We start from the raw sequence: 19,464 nt of genomic DNA, 5'->3' as shown, positions 1-19,464 counted from the left end.
ACCTTCGGACAAAACGCGCCCCTATCTTACAACACGCAAGCCCCATAGAACACAATGGAGTCGCGCGCCTACGCTGTTTTGACCCCGCGTTTTATGCTAAAAAATCGCATTTATTGCAAAATCCCCGGTCCATGCCGCTATCGAATCCTAACAAATTTGGTATCATATGAAAGAGGAAGTTTTGCTCCACAATCTATCAAAGCGCTGGTACATGACTCCGACGATAAATTGGTGTAAATGTCGTTAGAATCACACCTATCTCGATATCTCGGCGTCTGCTTCGCTACTTGTACCAGCGTGTGGCATGCGAGTAGTTTAGGATGTGCTGAATCCGATGGTGAAGTCGGTTTTTCGCTAGCTCCACGTCTTGGACCGGGGATATTGCCTAGAAGATACCCCTTGCAATAACTTTTTGATCTCAGCGAACGTGGTAGGCGTGGCTTCGTATGCAACAACCATAGTATTAAACGTCCAAGCAAATACGCTCATACATATGTAAATCTGCACGCATTCGCCGCCACATGGCGCGCATGCAGCTAGCTCGCGCGCTGTGTGTGTGTGTGTGTGTATCTCACGGACCTACACGTGTAGGTCAGCAGTGTGTCTACCGTCGCAAGGTAGCTACGTAGCTACATACAATGTACGTGTACGTGTACGTGTACGAGTACGTGCGCGCGCGCACACCCGTGCCACTGAAAACAGACTGAGCTAGCTAGCTAGCTGTCACGTCGCTTCTTCGCTTGCGATAGTTCTACAGCACTGAGTTCTATGGGGTTACGATTGCCCAGCATTCACAAGGTGCATGTATGTAACACGCTCGTAAACCACCTGGCGCATCAGTTTCAACGTAGTCAAAGTACATGTACTACTCGTATTACTGGATTGATAATGATCATAACAGGCCTACAGTGTATGAGTTAGCAATCTAAACGAATGACCATGTAGAGTCATATTTATTTTTTTTTAATACTTCAATAGAAAAGTGCACTAATGATGCACGAGTTACAGTCTTTCTCGCGATCGTATGCAGCACAACAGTGTAAGCCTAGGCTACACAACGCACCATATCAGGCAAGTCAATTGTGAGGCGGTACCGCGGTGGAAGGTAGGTACAAATACCGATTTTTACGACTGAACTTCCAATCGACAAAAAAGGGCAAACAACGATTTTGGAAGCTATACTCTTCAGCCACGAATGGTGGTAAAGTGGCATTCATGGCTAAATAGCCATATAACATTTTCACATGAACTGCCATAGATCTCGACAGCATCGACGTGTTATGTAGTCGTCGCATTCAGTATTAGCCAGCTGTGTACGTGTGTACACACGTACGTAGTGTAGCGCATATAGCGTGTGTGTGCAGTGTGTAGGTAGTACAAAACACACAAATGCATGCTCGCTAGCTCGTCCGCCGATGCGTTGGCTGGGCCGGAATGCATGCGCTACGTATTCATTCATAACGTTGCTGAGCGCTGTATACATACGCACAACATGTATTATGACGACACGAGGGGGAGTGGCTTCTGCGCTGGTTACGCGTTTTAGCAATCCGCTGTACGCTCATTAACTGGTTGCTGGCGATCTGCACGCGAATGCTACTTACCGGCCTTGTTTGCAAACGTGATTTGGACACATTTTCGTGCATGCTCGTCAAAAAAAAGTTGTAATATTGCAGTGATTTGAAAGTTGAATTTCTCGAGATAGAATAATTATTTTGCCATGAAATTTGAAATATAGGCTAATGACATATTTTTCTTTCATATGAAATAGTTTATAATCCACCTTTTATAGAATTTCAAAAGTTGCAAAAATGCTACAGACACCCTAGTAGAACAAGAAACAGCAAAAGAACAGAGAAGATGAGAAAGACAAGGGTCTGGTTTGACTAACGTCCTACAATGTATATCTATGCAGAAAGTATGAATCGAAGATATTCAATTTGGGTAAGCCTACCACCAGTAAATCTCTATTCGGTCGCGTGGATTTCGGTCACTTTATTATCACTAATCACAACTTCAAGCCAGTAAATTCTATTGTCACAACAGCAACACATGCAAATTACATCATTTCACATACCGGTACTGTAGAGGGAGGTCTACTGGCACTGTCGTTCACAACAGGAAAGTCCCTTAATCCCCTCCAAACATCCATTCAAAATCCTAAATTTCGCTGTCAGAAATGCAGAATCGGCGCTACTTTTCCAAAGCGCGTGTGAATTAAGCCCAGTTTTAAGAGTCGGGGTTGCCAAAAATGTGCTAAAAATCAAGAAATACGCCGTTATGTTCTGAGATTTTTCACTTATTGTGATGGTATCTGCAAAAATGCAAAAGAAAAACAAAATCTCTGTATGTGCAGATGCAGTGACTAAATAGTAAATGTACAGGGGTTGAGTGCAGTTGCAACAATGCAAGTGCTGACTTGCCAAAATTCGGTCACCAACAGGCGCTGCATCATCCTTGATGCAATTTGCGCCGACAACGTACGGGGTGGTGCAATTTTCAGTGGCCTTGAACGCACGTTGACAATGAATGCGCATAGATTTCTATTGCCTGACCGAATTCTGAATTCTGAATTCTGACCGTATTCTGGGGGATTATCAAGGAGATATATTTTGGGATTGTGCAAAATAAAAATGTTGCATGTATTATTTGATTTTAAAAAATATTGCAGAAAAGCTTAAATGACTGAATACTGGGGGTTTTACCGTATGTGCATCAACATGTCTGCAAGAAAGCCAAGGGAGATGTGAAGATCCACAGATTCTTCCTTGAGGGTGTTCGGGTAATCTGTTCCTAAGACTTGGGTATGAGATTGACAATGAGTTTGGCTTTCTTGTCTAAAGGTCTCGGGGAGAGCAGTCAAGTGGCTCTGCTGCGTACTTTCTGGGACTTGGGAGGTGTGAAATGTACTCTCAGGCCTAAGTGTTAAGAGTCTAGAGCATACATTCCCCAAGGAGATGTTCATGTACAGATATACACATGTATGATTGATGGTCTCATCCTTGGATTGACTCTGGCTGCGTTTACCATCTTTGTCATGTTTGAAACACGTTTTAATACCCATTATCAAAAACGCATTTACATTAAATGGCTTTCGGATTGCATTTCTCGTGTTGTTGCATGCATCTCTATCGTGAGTTGAGAGGAAGACCTTGTCACTACACAGCTCCATTGTGCTGTTTGACCTGAGGAGCAGAGATCATATAGACCCCTGGTTGGTGTGGGTACGTCTAAGCTATAAAAGTGTTTCAAAATGACTTTGTGTTTATCATCTCCACAGAAACTTGTTTCAGGCTCAAGTGCATTTGAGATCCCACTTTTTTGGTGTTTCAGAAAGGCATTGCTAGCCCCATAATCACAACAGCTTTGTCTTTATCATCTGCCCAAATCTCCCTGAAAGTTGTTGGAAACCGTAATTCTACGCCAAAAGTGAGTTGACAAACACACCCATGGACAACTGGTGCATGCTCTGTTGCCTCCCAATTCTGGCTGTAGAGACAGGTGTTTGTGGGTTAGCCACCACAGAGCAGTTTTATAGCACTAATAATTGGTATTGCCTGGCACAGGGAGTGTGAGGCGAGTCAAGCAGGCAGTAGAGTAGCTTTTGGACTGTGCAAGGTCCAGGGAATTGCGTAATGTACAAAATGAAGATTAAGAGTGGACTTGGTTGCTATGGCTTCTTTGGACTGGCCATCTCTATGACCCAGGACTACTGCAGTGGCAGTCCTTTTCCATTGCTGGTACATGTAAGTAATGGGTAAGTTATGGGCAAATTAATGACCTCTAAGAGGGGAGGATGTCATTGGTGGAGAAGGCTCTCTGGCTGACTTGGAGTCTGGGTGTAGACACAGCAAGTGCTGGAAGAGATGGTACTCAATCCTGCTAGGTGTGAGTATCATCAGTTTCCCTAGAAGTCTGAGGTGGAGCATTGCTATCTTGTCCAAAATATCGGGGAGCACGATCAGAGTGTGGACGGACTTGTGGCTTTGAATAGAGTGACCTGAGCCTTGTGTAGGCAATTCAAAGTACATTTGTAAGCAGCCAGAAACAGAGAAAGATAAAACAATGAATAGGTAAGTAGTGGAATCAAGTGAAGGGAGAACTCTTAACACCATCCTGGACCATGGAATGGAATTGGTAATCACATGGTAGAACCTACTTGAGTCATACTTGATACTTGGATTGATAACCCCTTTTGAAGCAGCTCACAACAGGACTTACACCCAGGTGACAGGTTTAATAATTTACCTCAGATTGTACATGGTGAGATGCCCATTCAACTGTTCAATATAACTTTCTTGTATGACCATGGGGGAAAGGAACACTGGCTTCTTCTTTTTTTTTTTTTTTTTCATGTTTTATTGAATCAACAAAATCATGATACAAAATATTACAAATGATTAGACAAATTTATGAGCGAAATCAAGCATGAATGAAAAAAAAGAGTAAATAAATAAATAAATAAATAAGATTTATTGATAACAATAAATGCAGCTTATACGCCCCCCCCCCCCGACAGAAAAAAAAACCCAAATCCATAAGATTACCAGTTGCACTAATACATATATTTTCAAAACGATTTAAAAGATCGCATTCTGTCAGAGGGGAAGGGAGAGAGAGGTGGAGGAAAAAGAGTTGAGGCTTGGCAAAAAACAAACAAACAAACAAACAAACAAACTTTAGAATCGAAAGAGAATCCATCTGACAAACTTCCAGCTCCCACAGGGTCCGCAAACAATTAAACCAACAAAGTAACCATTGATCAGTCTCACAACTTCCCCGTCGGGGCCCGACTCCATCTTCATCTTAATATGACTTGCTTTTAACTTTGTTGTAGTTTGTATATTGTTTGAAACAAATAAACACACCCACACCCACCCATTCACACACACACGCACATACATTAAATAGACACACATACTCACACTAACTCACATACACACTAACCTACATACACACAGACAAACACACACAGAGACACACACTGAAATATTAACACCAACTCTTTGTATTACATGGAGCCGCCCCCGCTCTCGGGTAGGAGCGAGACAGACAAAACATCCCCTGGAGAGAAGTAAAACATGAAACTGGCGAAAATCGCGGAAACTCTCCCTGAAGTTTTACAAAACATCATTTGAACAAGCCTCAACCCTGCTATGTATACAAAACAAAACACGTGTACAGCGTACATTTCAGCATAAAACTAATCAAACAGTATGATACATGCACACAACGACGATTTAGATAACATGATACAACCTATACAGCGATGACCAATTATTAGTCACCTTATAATAATGGCAGTCCTCTTGAACTTTACAAACTCAGTTCTTAGAATACGTAAATATATACATGTAAAAAACAATATGTCATTTAAGATTACTACACTTTTACAAGCAGTGAGGAAGAAAAGCAAAAACAACAACAACAAATATTCTTAATGAAGAAGTCATAAAGAGAACTTCCATTTCCTAAAATGAAGCGCTAACTTGTTTTTCTTATTGGCAATACTATATTCTATCTCTTTATTACTTGCAATATATACTTTATAGCCCTCAAAAGATGGTGATTTATTTTGGAACTTACATATATAAATATAATATTTAAGTAAAAGAAACAAAAATGTAAGAAATTTATCATTGTCAAAACCGAACATTTTTTCAAAAACAGTAGGGTTTAAAGTTTGTTTTGACTTCTCTTTAATAACCTTAATAGTTTTTTCCCAAACAGGCTTGACCACGGAACACTCAACGAACAAATGTATGTAAGTTTCTGGGGCAATATTGCAAAAAGCACAGTTTGGTGAATCCTTCCTTTTAATATTGTATAAAAACTCATTTAGAGCTATCGCTCTATGAAATAATTTAAAATAAAAAGAACGAATACGGGTGATAATGGTTGATCCAAAATTATTTGTATGAATTTTTTCCCATTTCTCCTGATCGGGATCAGGACAATTTTCCCAAAATATCATCTGCCTTTGGGGGATACAAGTTTCTAATAATATACCATAAGCATATCGAGGAATTTTCTTAATACTATTGAAAGAAGTTTTACTTTCATTTTATCCAATATAATACTTGGAGTTAAATCCGATAAAACCAACCAATCTTCCGGAATACTTTTGATCAAAAAATTATACTTCCTCCTATCCCGTGAACTTATATCAAAATCTAAAACCAATTCTTCAAATAACTTACTGCCAGGATGGGGAGGGTTCAATAAATCAGAAATAAAAATAATTCCTTTATCCATCCAATCTTGATAAAGGAAGTACTGTTTTGATTTTGAATTAATATTTTTATTATACCAAATACATTGACAACCACCAATGGATGGAACACTGGCTTCTGTTGCAGCATGTAATATCTTTGATGCAGTGCTAACAGGTTTTGCAATAGAATATGCCGAATATTTCACACTGTTTACCCTTTTCTTCTTGTTCATGCTTTGCTTGGATTCTTCACCTCTGCATAGCAAACAGGTGCAGCTCTGACTAGGAAATAAGATAAACCACCATTGGTGCAGTTTCTCTTCCTGTGGTGTTTGTCTTGTCACAAGACATCAGTGGCACATGTAGATCATGCTCAGGGGTCATGAAGACAGTGACAGAAGTGTGGAGGAAAGATGAACATTTGACAGTTGTAGCATAGTTTTCTGCAGTGATGTTGTCGTTCGGTCAGGGACAGAGTAGACTCGCATTACATGATGGCACTCTTCAGTAGCTGCCTCCTTTAATCCTTGAGACTGAAGATTCTGTTGTTGTTTTTTTTTTTTATTCTTTAAATGTGTGTGTATGCAGGTGAGAAGTACAATGTGGTCTGTATAGGTGTGGCTATTCTATGCACTTCCAGACCTCCATTTGACGAGAGTTCATCAGGGAAACCAAATGATTTTAATGACTGTGGATTAGTCAAGTACTGTAGTGTATTTTGAGTCCATTACAGCTGTTTTCTGTGCTGTTTAACTCGGATTGTTCTTTGTATCCCATTCTTGAACAGGTTCAGCACAACATCCCAAGTCTTGTATTAGGCACTGACCAGCCATCATGAAACTGAAGGTGCTGTTCCTGTCGTTGCTGCTCGTGGGCAGCCTGCTCACTGTTCGTTGCCAAGACGATGAAGATGACGAGGACATCTACGATGAGGATGAGGCTGATGACATGGATGTGGACTTGGAAGATGAGGCTGAGGACCAAGAGCAAGTAGAGCAAGTGGAGTACTCCCCTCCTGAGCCAGTAGGACCTGTTCACCTTGCAGAGCCATTCGATAGTGCCTCAGTACTGGGATCCAAGTATGTTATACTGTCTTGACTGTAGTCAACATCATCATCTTCATCATCATCATCTTTTGCTTCTTCTTCTTCTTCTTCTCCTTCTTCTTCTTCTTCTTCTTCTTCTTCTTCTTCTTCTTCTTCTTCTTCTTCTTCTTCTTCTTCTTCTTCCTCTTCTTCTTCTTCCTCTTCTACATGGTCCTTGTTGTTGCTGTGGTCTCCTCCTCCTCCTCCTTCTTCCTGTTATCCTTTTCATGCAAATGTGACAAAATTTGACCATAAAGATCGACTAAGGGTTAATTTTCTTTTAAGTGTGAACAGGACACTAAATTGTTTGACTTTGCATTTCAGGGTGTGTGTGTGCGTATTTTATTCTTTCTCTCTTACCCCTCTAAAAAGAAGCCAGGAGCTTTGTGTGCTGTAAACATTAGGTACAGATTGCCTTTGACAAAAAATGAGATAAACGTATAACGTTTCTAAAGCATACCATTAATCTCTGGAAAAATGAACAATTTGTTTTATGTACCTGTTGATAGGGACAGTATCATTGACCCATAGAAATAGGAGCTCTTGCGGTGCAGTAGAATATATCTGCATAGTTTCTCTACTGTAGAAATCGATATATTGATGTTATTCTCATCAATATAATTGATTAGCAGGAATTGAACAAACAGGAATTGATCCATTCCAGTTTTACGGTAGTCCCGTATCCATCAAGTATCAATTACAGAGGATCAGGGGGATCACATGTATGTGAGAAAACAGGTGCCATGCAACTGTGCATGATGACTGACCAAGTTGATACATCCCAGAATTTACAGGTCAAAATGTGATGTGTTTCTGAATTTTGAGACCAGTTGCCAGCTACGATGACTCCAGGATATACTGAAAATTCTGCAATAAGTGTTCCGCTTAATTTTGCATGAAATCCAGGTGGATGCCCTCTCAGGCCAAGAAGGATGGGGTGGACGAGGACATTGCAAAGTACAATGGAAAGTGGGCAGTGGAGGAGCCAGAAACCACACCTCTTGCTGGTGACATGGGTCTTGTACTGAAGGTGAGCAGCATCGTATACTAACCCAAAGTAGTGATATGAGTGAAGATGTGTGGTAAAAAGTTCAAGAATCTTGTTGAGAAGATATGTAAAGAAAGTTGTCAGAATGTTGTTTCTCTCCTGTGAGATGCAATGTTGGAATATGATAAAAATATAGCTGAATGTTTATGGCATGATTTCCCCGAATTAGTTTGCCAAAATTACAGCTCAGCCATCAAAAGGGCTTGACTTGTGCGAATTACGCAAGTGATGACGATCATTGAACTGTTCAAGATCAAGTATACGACCGGTATGACTGCAAAGCAGAAAACCGCTCTGGCTGATTATCAACTCAGCTGCGGCTCTGTATGGGACTGTGGCCGCTCTACACTGGTTACAATCTTCCACATGATGCAGAGGTGGGGGACGCTGGCCTTGTTATACGGGTAGTCGCTGTGCAAAGGGTCTGTAACATGGCTTTTCTCTTATGGGGGATTTTTCTGTGGCTGTACATGGCAAGTGGTCGCTATAAATAGGTGGCCACTCAGGCAGGTTTGACTGCATTTGAAGTACAGTTTGTATTTCCAGTGAGTTTCTGAGTTTTTGTCATCTGTATAATTTAGATGAATGCATGTTCCTTTTGGTATTATGAAATTGACTGCATGTACCTGATGGTGTTGACTGTAATTTCCAATTTTCTTGTCTCTGTTTCATTACAGTCTAAGGCCAAGCATCATGCCATTGCTGCCAAACTGGACAAGCCATTTGAATTTGTGGCTGACCCATTGGTTGTTCAGTGAGTACACATTATAATGTGGTTAATGTGCATTGTTAAAGGGATAGTACAGTATTGGTTGAGATGAGAATTGGGCTTTTAACTTTTTGCGAGATACCAAGAAAACACTCCTGATATAGTAAAGAGCATACCATTTTAAGAGGAATTCAAAGTTTATTTGATGAAAATCGGGTTTGGAATGACTGAAACATCCAAAAACAAAGTAAAACAAAGCGATCGTGATAAAGTGTGGGTCCCACACTTTATCAGAATCGCTCTTTTTGGATATCTCAGCCATTTAAAAACCAATTTTCATCAAATAAACGTTGAATTCCTCATAGAATTACATGCTCTTTCATATTTCATTAGAGGTTTCTCATTATCTCACCAAAAAATGTTAGAAACCTGAAATTAGGTCTCAACCAAAACTGTACGATCCCTTTAATGCTGAAATTGGGCCCAACATCTCATAGTGTATATATTTCCCTTGCTATTGAAGAGTGAGCTCTAGTCACTAGAAAGTAATGCTTGTGTGTGTTTCTAATCCATTTGAACATGCTACTAGTCTCACATACCTTACCACATATTATAAGAATACCTTACCACATATTCTAAGAGTAAGTAGTGTAATTATTGCACATAAATAAGACTCTGTTTTTTATGAATGGCTTTATCCCATTTTATCTTTTTTGGTTAGGTTGATATCATTTTGATTTACTTAACAGGAAAGTAATGATACATATATACTTTGATAGTGAGAGATTTTTTCTTTTTCTTTTTTAAAGAGAGAACCTTATAACTCTCGGTCAAAAAAAAATTTTCTTGTCTTTACGTTTTTGTTTGTTTGTTTGTTTGTTTTGGGCAGGGGGCTTTCTTTCCAGTCATTCCTATGTATATTTAATGAGTGACTTTACCTTAACATTATTCTTCCAGGTATGAGGTCAAGTTCCAGAATTCTCATGACTGTGGTGGTGCCTATGTGAAGCTTTTGACAAATAACCCTGACCTGAAACTGGTAAGAGATGCCCTGAGAGTCAGCACGCACTATACATCTCTAATTTGGACTATGTTTACAATGTTGTGTTTATATCTAAATATTCATATGAATAGCTATACAAGTATATTTTCCATTCCTTCTCCCTTCCATTCCAGATGAAAACTACTCCTGTATTGAAAAAAAAATAAGTCTATGCACTATCCAGATATACCGGGTGTCCCCAAAAAAGTGGAACGGTGGATTTTCAGTACCTTGCGTTCTAAAAGTAATATATTTTTTGACATCATTAGAAAGAGCATCTTCCGCAGAACACAATGATACCAAAGAATTTGGATGCGACACGTGTTCCATATGGTGTATTGTGTAAGCCCGTTACTCCATGTCAACAAAAGATACAGCTTTCCCATTGGGCGCGCACACACACACACACTGTTTTTTCCTTGCCCGCGCCCAATGTGAGAGCTGTGTCTTTTGTTGACATGGATCAACGGGCTTACACAAGACACCGTATGGAACTCATGTCGCACCCAAATTCTTTGCTCATACGTTGCAAAAATCCAGGGAAATTTGAAAATAACTGCATTTACAGAATTGGGCATAGAATAAAAAGCTTTGAACCAAATTTAATAATTTTGGTATCTTTGTCTTCTGCAGAAGATGCTCTTTCTAATAATGTTAAAAAATATATCACTTTTAGAATTCAAGGTACTGAGAATCCACCGTTCCGCTTTTTTTGGGACACCGGGTATATTCTCAGTCATTGATACATTTAGCTGGAAGTTAGCAGTAGTATTGCTTTGTTTTTATAAAGTGATCTCAGAGAAAATGATTTTGACTGAAATTTGTGAAATAAGAGCAGCATATCAATGGACACTTTGAGTCAAACTTGGCAGCTGGTAGGAAAATTTTAGTAGTTTGAAACTCAGTCACACAACTTTTTATGCTATGAGCTCCTTGAAATTTACTTTTCAGTAGGCCAACTGACTAACATTTCACTGCTGTAAGAAAAAAAAAAAAATCCTACATTACTTGATGCACACAGGAACAAAAATAGGACCTTTTCTTGAAAATGTGTTGTGATGTAAAGAACTTTGAGATATCCTGAGCAGATTTATGACAGGAAAAAAGAAAGACTTCTTTTTATGCCTCCGCAACGAAGTGGCCGGAGGCATTATGTTTTCGGGTCGTCCGTCCGTCCGTCCGTCCGTCCGTACGTCCGTACGTCCGTCCGTACGTCCGTCCGTACGTCCGTCCGTACGTCCGTCCGTCCCGTTTTGTTTTTGTCGATATCTCAAGAACCGTGTGGTGGTTTTACATCAAACTTGGTATGAGGGTATATCCTTGGGGGATAATACTTTGTGTGGATTTTAGGGTCACAGGGTCAAAGGTCAAAGGTCACAGGTTTATTTTGTGGAAAAAAAATTGAAATTTCATGTTTTTCTCCATATCTCGCAAATGGTTCAAGGTATCTTCATGGAACTTAGTATATATGCTTGTACCGATGGGCAGTGATTATCTAGGGAAGTTGGGGTCATGGGTCAAAGGTCAGGGGGTCAAAGGTCAAGGTCAACTCCTCAAAATATCACTACTTTCCTTAAAAGGCAATAGGCTGAAGGTTTTTTTTTTTTTAAACTTGATGTATGGCATGTATTGCCCAATATATATTTTTGGGGAAGTCTCTTGCCAAAAGGTCAAAGGTCAAAAGGTAAAAGGTCAAGTGAAAGTGCTAAATTGCACTTTTTCCTCCATATCTCGAAAGTAACTCAAGGTATCATCATGAAACTTACATATTTATGCATGTTCAACCTAACAGTGATTCTCTTTGGAACTGTGAGGTCAAAGGTCAAAGGCCAGGTTTAGATAATGCTATTTTCCCATTTGATACTGAAATTATATACTTTTTCTCAATACCTTGAAAATTACTCAATGCATAAACTTATAAAAGGGTCAAAAGTCAAGTAAAAATCGATATATCTAGTTTTTTAAAGAAAAGAAAGCAAAAATAGTAAACTTCCATACACACAAGTAAATGATCAATATAATGCAGACCATTTCACAGTCGAGTTGTAGAGAGGTTCCGAGAGGTGAGTGTTGTACTAGATTTGCTTGTTTGATAGTCAAGTGATTGTTTCCCATTATTTGCCCAAGTTACGGTAGCTACATGTTTACTGATGCATTGCTCAGTATTCAGAAATTCACTTGCAAGCACATCAACGTATTGCTCTTGTTTTATTTTAAATTTCTTCTTGTGGCATATTGCCCCTTTACAATCACACAAGCAAGCATGCACATTGTAGGATATTCAAACTCTTCTCTTTTCTGCTGTGAAAATTATTTGACTGTGTTCACAAAGTAAATGGAATTTATGATGTCAATGCAGGCACAACCTCGCTCTACATAAATGTCTATGTTATACATTTTTGTTCGATCTGCAAGCACTCAAATTGATGAGACTTTTGACTTTTGTTATCTGACAGTGGGTATATGAGATGTGAAGATTATGAATTTTTGACCGATTCTGTTTGATTTTTGTATCCCACCAGAGAGATTTAATCAATGTCATTGACTTTATATGAATCACATTGTCTTTTCTATAGGATGGTGTCCATGACAAGACTCCATACACTATCATGTTTGGCCCAGACAAGTGTGGTGCAGATTCAAAGGTAACAGTGCTCAAGAAGTTGTCTTTACTTTAAACAGCACACTAACAAGCAATAGAAACATGGTAGTTTATTTCCTGTGTTTTATATAGAAGCTATGTCTGTATGGGTAATATGCCTTGTTTTGAAGATTGGTGTTGTGTATGATACGACGGACAACATAATATCTCTGTATATTTACTAACAAGGAATTTTGTTGCAACAGACAGAAAATTGATTGGCATTGTGTATCATTGGTGGAACAGAGTTGCTGCTCAGTGGGTCAATGGCATATTATCTTATGTACAAACTGATGTGTATATGACAGCATTTTGAAAGCTCTTTGCAAGTCTGTACATCATGAAGCTACATTGTACCTGTAAAATGATTGAAAGATTCTCACTTTACCTTTGCACATATGCCCATGCTTACATTGAAATGTACATCACAACATCCTTTATACAATGGGCAAGTAGGTCGCTTCAAATCAGCCTCTGTCAATTTAATTTGCACTGCCTTAGAAAATTTTCTGTCAGGTTAAACACACATAATAAGTTACAGACCTGTGTAAACAAATGGTGAAGAAAATTTGTCATTGTAGGTTGAATGTTCTAGATGAGATCAAAAGTTTAAACGTATATCACTCACTGTAACCAAGTGTACCACATTTTAACCCTTTGCAGTATCATCAAATCTGGGGGAATTTTTCATGCCATCGTGACTTTCATGACTTTCATGACTTTCATGTGGCGTGTAGAAATAGCTGCATGTATATCATGGAAATTGCCAAGTTGAGAAAGGTTACCTGGTGTGATGTGGCATATTTTGACAACTTATGAGTCTTACCAAGTCTAGCTCTGCTTCAATTTGCCCTCATTGGTTGCATTGTTTTTGGGGGCATTCTTGAAATGATGCTTTTCTACAAATTTAGAGACTTGCCCTTGTTATGACAGCAATCATATAAAAACTATTTTCTATATTCATGGAACTGCAGTTGAGGGATTGATACGGCACCAGTGTAATACACCAAATGTGATCCTGCATCACAAAACTAACAAAAAGTCGCCAGACATGGTTTTTTAGTTAAGGGCAGATTCTGAAATAGCAGACTCTGAGCTTTAAAATGATGTATAACTCAATTCAGATGGACTCTCTTAACCTATCTAGATATTGGAAAGAAAATACAAACTCTGAAATATGTGAACTGAGAAAAGAGGCTCTGAAGTATATGGTCTATTCAAGCGCTTAATATTCACCAAGCCGCTGATGGCTGAGATCTCGGGGGGCGGAATCCACCCCCCTCTGGTTTTAGCATTGTCAAAAAAGCCTGGCCTGATTTGGGTTAAGCTGAAATTGAGCATGCTCTATTAACACATTCTGTCCGTAATTAATGCCAACTTTCAAATAACTAGCATTATCTTTTCAAAAGTTATTAGTTGAAAGTGTAAGAGTGTGCAAAGGATTTTCAAGAAATGAAAAGGGGCCGACCTGATCACACTACTCTACAAAAGAGGGGTTGAAGAAAAACTGCTGAAAATAATTTTCTCATTCATTTTATGATCCCAAACTGAAGCATAATATTGAAAAAGAATAGCTCTTTTGGAAAATATGGGAAACTCAAAATTGACTTGGTTGACCAGTTTCACCTTTTTTGAGTCGTTGCGTGAAATCAAGGGGTGCAACTTTTTGTTGGTTTTGGGATGCACGGTCACAAATAGAATGGAGCAGTTATATTTACCTCCCCCCCCCCCCCCCCCCCCTTGGCAAAATAACTTCCTTGTAACAAGATTAAACCTGTTGTCTTTGTGCCTACATTGTAAGGGCAAAGCCACTTCCCCACCCCCATTTCTTTCATTCATTGTAGGATTTATAGGTTTACCTTTAACTCAAACACCTTGACATACAATTAGTGTGTAGCAGAGTGTGAATGACTATGTACAAATGTAGTCTCTGTGTGTGTGTGTGCTTGTATGTAGCTGCCGCAAGGAAAGTACTGCTTTGTGTAAGAGAACTGTGTTGTAGAGGTTAGCACTGTTTAAGAGTTTGTGTAGTACTTGAATATGAGCAAAGCTAAGCCAATTGATGGTTGAAATGTTTACGAAATTCATATGTTAGAACTTCTGTAACCCCTTGAGCAGAACTTGAGATTTGGAAGAAAAAGAAACAATAAAAGTAATAGCTTTAACCCTAAAAAGGCCGAGGGAGGGGTTGAATCAACCCCCCCCTCGACATTTTTCGCGACTACTCCGCCGCGCGAAATTTTTTGACTGCGCTGTTCGCTGACTTTTTACTTTCAAGTCTCATTCATCTTTTGACACCATTTTTGCGAAAATCGTGCATACCGTTACGACGCTGCATAACGTTTTATACATGCCTGTCAGACCGAAAATGGCTCAAAAACGTGATTTTGTGTATAAAGTCTATGCAAATGGAGTTTTCCCTTCTTATTCATAAAGATATGATTATTTTCACTTTCATAGGCTGAAACTAATTAATTTTAGCATAATTATGCTTGAAATAGGTTCTGTCATGAATTTTACAGAAAAAAAAATGATAAAACAAAAGGTCGAAAAAACACAGAAATACATAAGAAATTCATAAAACAATAAAATAAGAAATTGATTTTGATACCAATTTTTTTTTTTTCAAGTACATTGTTAGGAATGCTACAAAGAATGTTTTCACCAAAAATCAGGACTCTAGGAGCTTTAATTTCTGATTTAGAGCAAAATGTATGATTATATGCATATATTAGCATAATTAATAATTATGACGAATATTTCCATTTCTTTTTGTATAGCTTTGTAGATTACGCCACAGGTAATGCACATGCCAAATTTCATAGCGATTGCGCAATCGATGGCCGAGATCTCGGGGGGGGGGGGGGGGGGGGGTTAAATCAACCCCTCCCTGGCCACAGAACACCCAAAAAAGCCCGGCCTGGTTAGGGCTAAGCACCTGAAATAAAAAAGAAAAAAAAATGACAAGTATATCAGAGCACTCTTGAATCACAATGGTGACTCAATGTCCACTGATAAAATTCATTTATGATGTATTCAGAAAAAAAAAAGATCAGTGGAGGTATTCGCTGTCAAACAAAGGTAGCATTTCTTGACATTCAAAGAAATAACTGGTGATCGACATCCTTTATTTAATGTTTCTGTCATCTCTGATTCTTGACACATTTGATGATTTGATTTGCATTCACTGTTTGTTATTTCTGTCTTCTCTATATTTCAGCTCCACTTTATTTTCAGACACAAGAATCCCAAATCGGGCGAATTTGAGGTGAGTTCATGTGTTGATGGATGATCCTTCCTTTCAGATTGGATATTGCCGTACACTATAGCACGCTTTCCATCCAAATAGTAACTGAGAGTGTGCCCATATTGTAGGTTTTTATATATTTCAGTTGAAGACAGAACCCAGGCAGATTTTACATTGCCAACTTACATACGTGACAGTGATAAAGTACTTATCAGTCCTGTGAATGGATGTATAATTTATGCCAACACACACACATACATACACACACACGCACACACACACACACACACAAACAAACGCACGCACGCACACACACACAGACACACACACACACACACGCATGCACGCGCGCACACACACATACACAAGCATTGTATATCTGCTCAGAATTAAAGCTGAAATCTGTGTCATGCCAGACTGGCCATTCCAGTCTGATTCTAGAAATGGGGGTGCGTATAATGCGTACATGAACGTCCTGTCGTAAATCACGGGAGTAGCGTGTGGATCACTTGTTGGCGCCAGGCGCTCATCCCCGTGAGTCATGGTCGTTGAGCTTTCCCTACCAGGAAGTTGAAAGCTGGAGTAGGCATCTCCACTAGACAGCACTCATAAATCAACTCTAGGAGCTGTTCGCTGTCTTTCAGTCCCACCCATCTATCTTCCTGCAGCTATTTGGACCCCCCACCTACCCTTCCCCATTTTCATACTCCATGGTCAGATTTAAAGACGGTGAGTGGAAAGTAACCAGACCATTGTACCACAACTAGAAGGTTGCCCCTCCCTTTTCTTTTGCCTGGATGATTTTTTTTTTTTTTTTTTTTTTTTTTTTTGATAGAGAAGACTTATAAGTTGTCATAGTAAAAAAACAACATCAACAAAAGACAAGCATACAAAAACGTAAGAAACAAAAAACAAACAAATATAGTGTAAGAATATTTCAAGCACAAATAATTGAATATATGAAGTGAACAATATGGTATGCACAGTACAGTATGAATGGGCAAAAGTGCATGCTAGATTTTATCTTGCGCTTGCACATTTTTTTTTTTTTTTCCAGCATGAAGATCCAAAACTTGTGAGCCCAGTTTTTGGTAGGACATGATTACTTGACGATGTAAGTAGTCAGGGGCATTTTGTTGGACAGTTTACCCCTTCATACTGTTACCCAGTGATATCAGTGTAGAGATGCAGCTATTGCATACATTTTTTGGTTTTTTTTTTTTCCGTTTCCAGGAAAAGCATGCCAAGAAGCCCACCGGGTCCTTTAGCCATGTCTTCACGGACCAGAAAGTTCATCTCTTTACTCTGGGTAAGGATCTTCCCTGTCATGTCTGTCAGTGAGTGCAGTTGTTGCTGGGGTGTATGCACCTACATTCAGGGTATAGATACAGCATGATTGGCAGAAACATGCAGCTTGTCCATCTTTACTCTTGTAAGCCTAAAAAGAATCAATCAGTTGTTATATTCAGCCATGTCTTACCTATTTGTCATCGTACCTGTTTATATTACAAAAATGTGAAAGAAGGGCTTCGTTTGTATGGGGCAAAATCTTCTACAAACTTTACTTCATTTATTATATCGTGTAGACATATGTATTCTCAGTTTTATGTTAAGTTTCATCATATTTGGCTTCAATTTTTTTTTGCCTTTTTTTTTTACCTACCTTAGGTCATGTATCAAGTTCTGTTTATGGTAACATGACATGTTTTGTCAGTCAGTCACAACCTCCGTAACTCATGCATCATAAGGAAGTACTTGACCGTCAAACCATGGCAAACTGTAACAGATAGTCAGTTTGTAGAGCATTCCTGTATTAGTTGGCATCAGGGCACTGTTTTTGTTTGTCCCCTTCAGACATCCAACATATCAAATAGACTTGTCATAATCTAGAGGTTTTAGAAGTCAGATTTTGGCAGCCCTTCTTGAAACAAAATCTCCTGAAAGTTCTCCCACACTGTTTTGATTTTGAATAGACTTTGTTAACGTAAGTGCAGATGCCTCTACAGTTGTATAGGAAACAGTTAGTTTTCACAAGGTGGATAGACTTACTGCCACTCATTGTCAGTGTGTGGCACCTGAATGTTCAGTATCTTTTATCTGCCGGTATTTAGCTTCCATTCATTGACTGTTTGCTTAACACAAATGTACAAACGCTCAAGAGAGAGCAAGGAGAACAAAATTGCAGCATTCTGTTCTTTGGAAAGGTGTCTGTTCATATCTTTAACAAAAAGGACAATTGACAGACAGAGAACGAAAAAGCAACAACAAAATTGCAAAACCGAACATGTAGAGACTTTGGGATGAGAGATCTCTCTTCTGCGCTATGCTTCTAGAAGATGAGCTCTCATCAGCCACTTGAAACCATGAATACTTTCACTTCTAGTGGTGAAAGCTCTCATGACGTGATGATGTATGTGAGAGCAGTTTCAATGTTGCAGCTTTGCCATTGTTTCTACCTACCCGGTATACCTCTCTCTATGCTGTAGACAATGTGTCTGTGTGTGTATGTGTGTGTCATGTGTGTGTACAATGTCGATGACATTTCAACTGTTAAAGTAACGTCTGCATGTGTGGAAGCACCATTCCAAAATCTGGTGCTGTAGAAGCAGCTGCACAGTAACCTGTTGTCATACAAGTTCATAAAGTATTGTGTACAAGTGCAGTCAGAAACACACATTTTGCCCTCATGCAATGATGATTCCTAGAGAGGGCACTCCCCCCACCCCCCCCCCCCCCCAGAAAAAAATAAGAATCAACACCAACAACAACAATCTATCTACGTATTGTCAATCAGTTGCAATAAAAAATCTTGACCAAAGAATTTCATGAATTTGAACAACAATCCAGCCCGTGTACAGATTTTTCAGTGAGCCCAATAGCAACTGCAGCAAGGTTCTTTGTTGTACATTGTTGTAAGAAAATTGTTGAAATGGTTTATGATACATCATGGCTTTCCCCCACCATTATCTTGTCCCCAGTGGTGAACCCTGACAACACCTTCCAAGTGTATGTTGACCAGAAGGTTGTCAGTGAGGGCAGTCTCCTAGAAGATATGAGGTCAGTATCTTTTTTCATGATGTCTGTTGCTATTGAGTCAGAGTCAGAAGTTTTCACTGTGGTTGAATCAATCTTAATTCTTGTTTTTGTTTTGTTTTTTAATTCTTTCTTTGCTATTTGAGTGATGAAGTTAACAAGTGTTGAGGCCTCAGTGCTAAACAGCATGGGAAAATTTATCACTGCACCTGAAGAATGACATTTCATGATGATGACTGCTGGTAAAATTGCTTCATGTAAAACAAAATATCATCATGATACCATTGGCGTGATAAAAGAGGTTTCTAACGTATATGGACAGTAAATTGCATCAATTGCAGCAACTACAGCAATGACTCAACTGAAACATTCAGAGCTGATTGCCTGATTATTGCCATGGTAACTTAATCCAGTACAGCCTCCAAGAATTAGATACCTCTTTAAT

The 19,464-nt window shown here is 39.1% G+C and overlaps 1 protein-coding gene across 1 annotated transcript in view; it reads left to right on the top strand.

The window, feature by feature from the left end:
- Window positions 1-19,464, top strand: part of LOC139715376 (calnexin-like) — a 35,921-nt gene that overhangs the window by 1,396 nt on the left and 15,061 nt on the right. Inside the window, exons 2-9 of the mRNA XM_071626949.1 lie at window positions 7,002-7,293; window positions 8,206-8,329; window positions 9,025-9,101; window positions 10,014-10,095; window positions 12,675-12,743; window positions 15,960-16,007; window positions 17,220-17,295; window positions 18,965-19,043. Of these exons, the coding sequence (XP_071483050.1) occupies window positions 7,049-7,293; window positions 8,206-8,329; window positions 9,025-9,101; window positions 10,014-10,095; window positions 12,675-12,743; window positions 15,960-16,007; window positions 17,220-17,295; window positions 18,965-19,043 (800 nt within the window). The 5' untranslated portion in view covers window positions 7,002-7,048. The remainder of the gene's footprint in view (window positions 1-7,001; window positions 7,294-8,205; window positions 8,330-9,024; window positions 9,102-10,013; window positions 10,096-12,674; window positions 12,744-15,959; window positions 16,008-17,219; window positions 17,296-18,964; window positions 19,044-19,464) is intronic.

Source organism: Diadema antillarum, unplaced genomic scaffold, assembly GCF_040938485.1.
Source record: "Diadema antillarum isolate AM-2024a unplaced genomic scaffold, OU_Dant_1.0 scf00000047, whole genome shotgun sequence".
Classification (NCBI taxonomy): domain Eukaryota; kingdom Metazoa; phylum Echinodermata; class Echinoidea; order Diadematoida; family Diadematidae; genus Diadema; species Diadema antillarum.
Note: the sequence above shows the minus strand (reverse complement) of the source record. Positions and strands in the feature narration are given on the sequence as shown.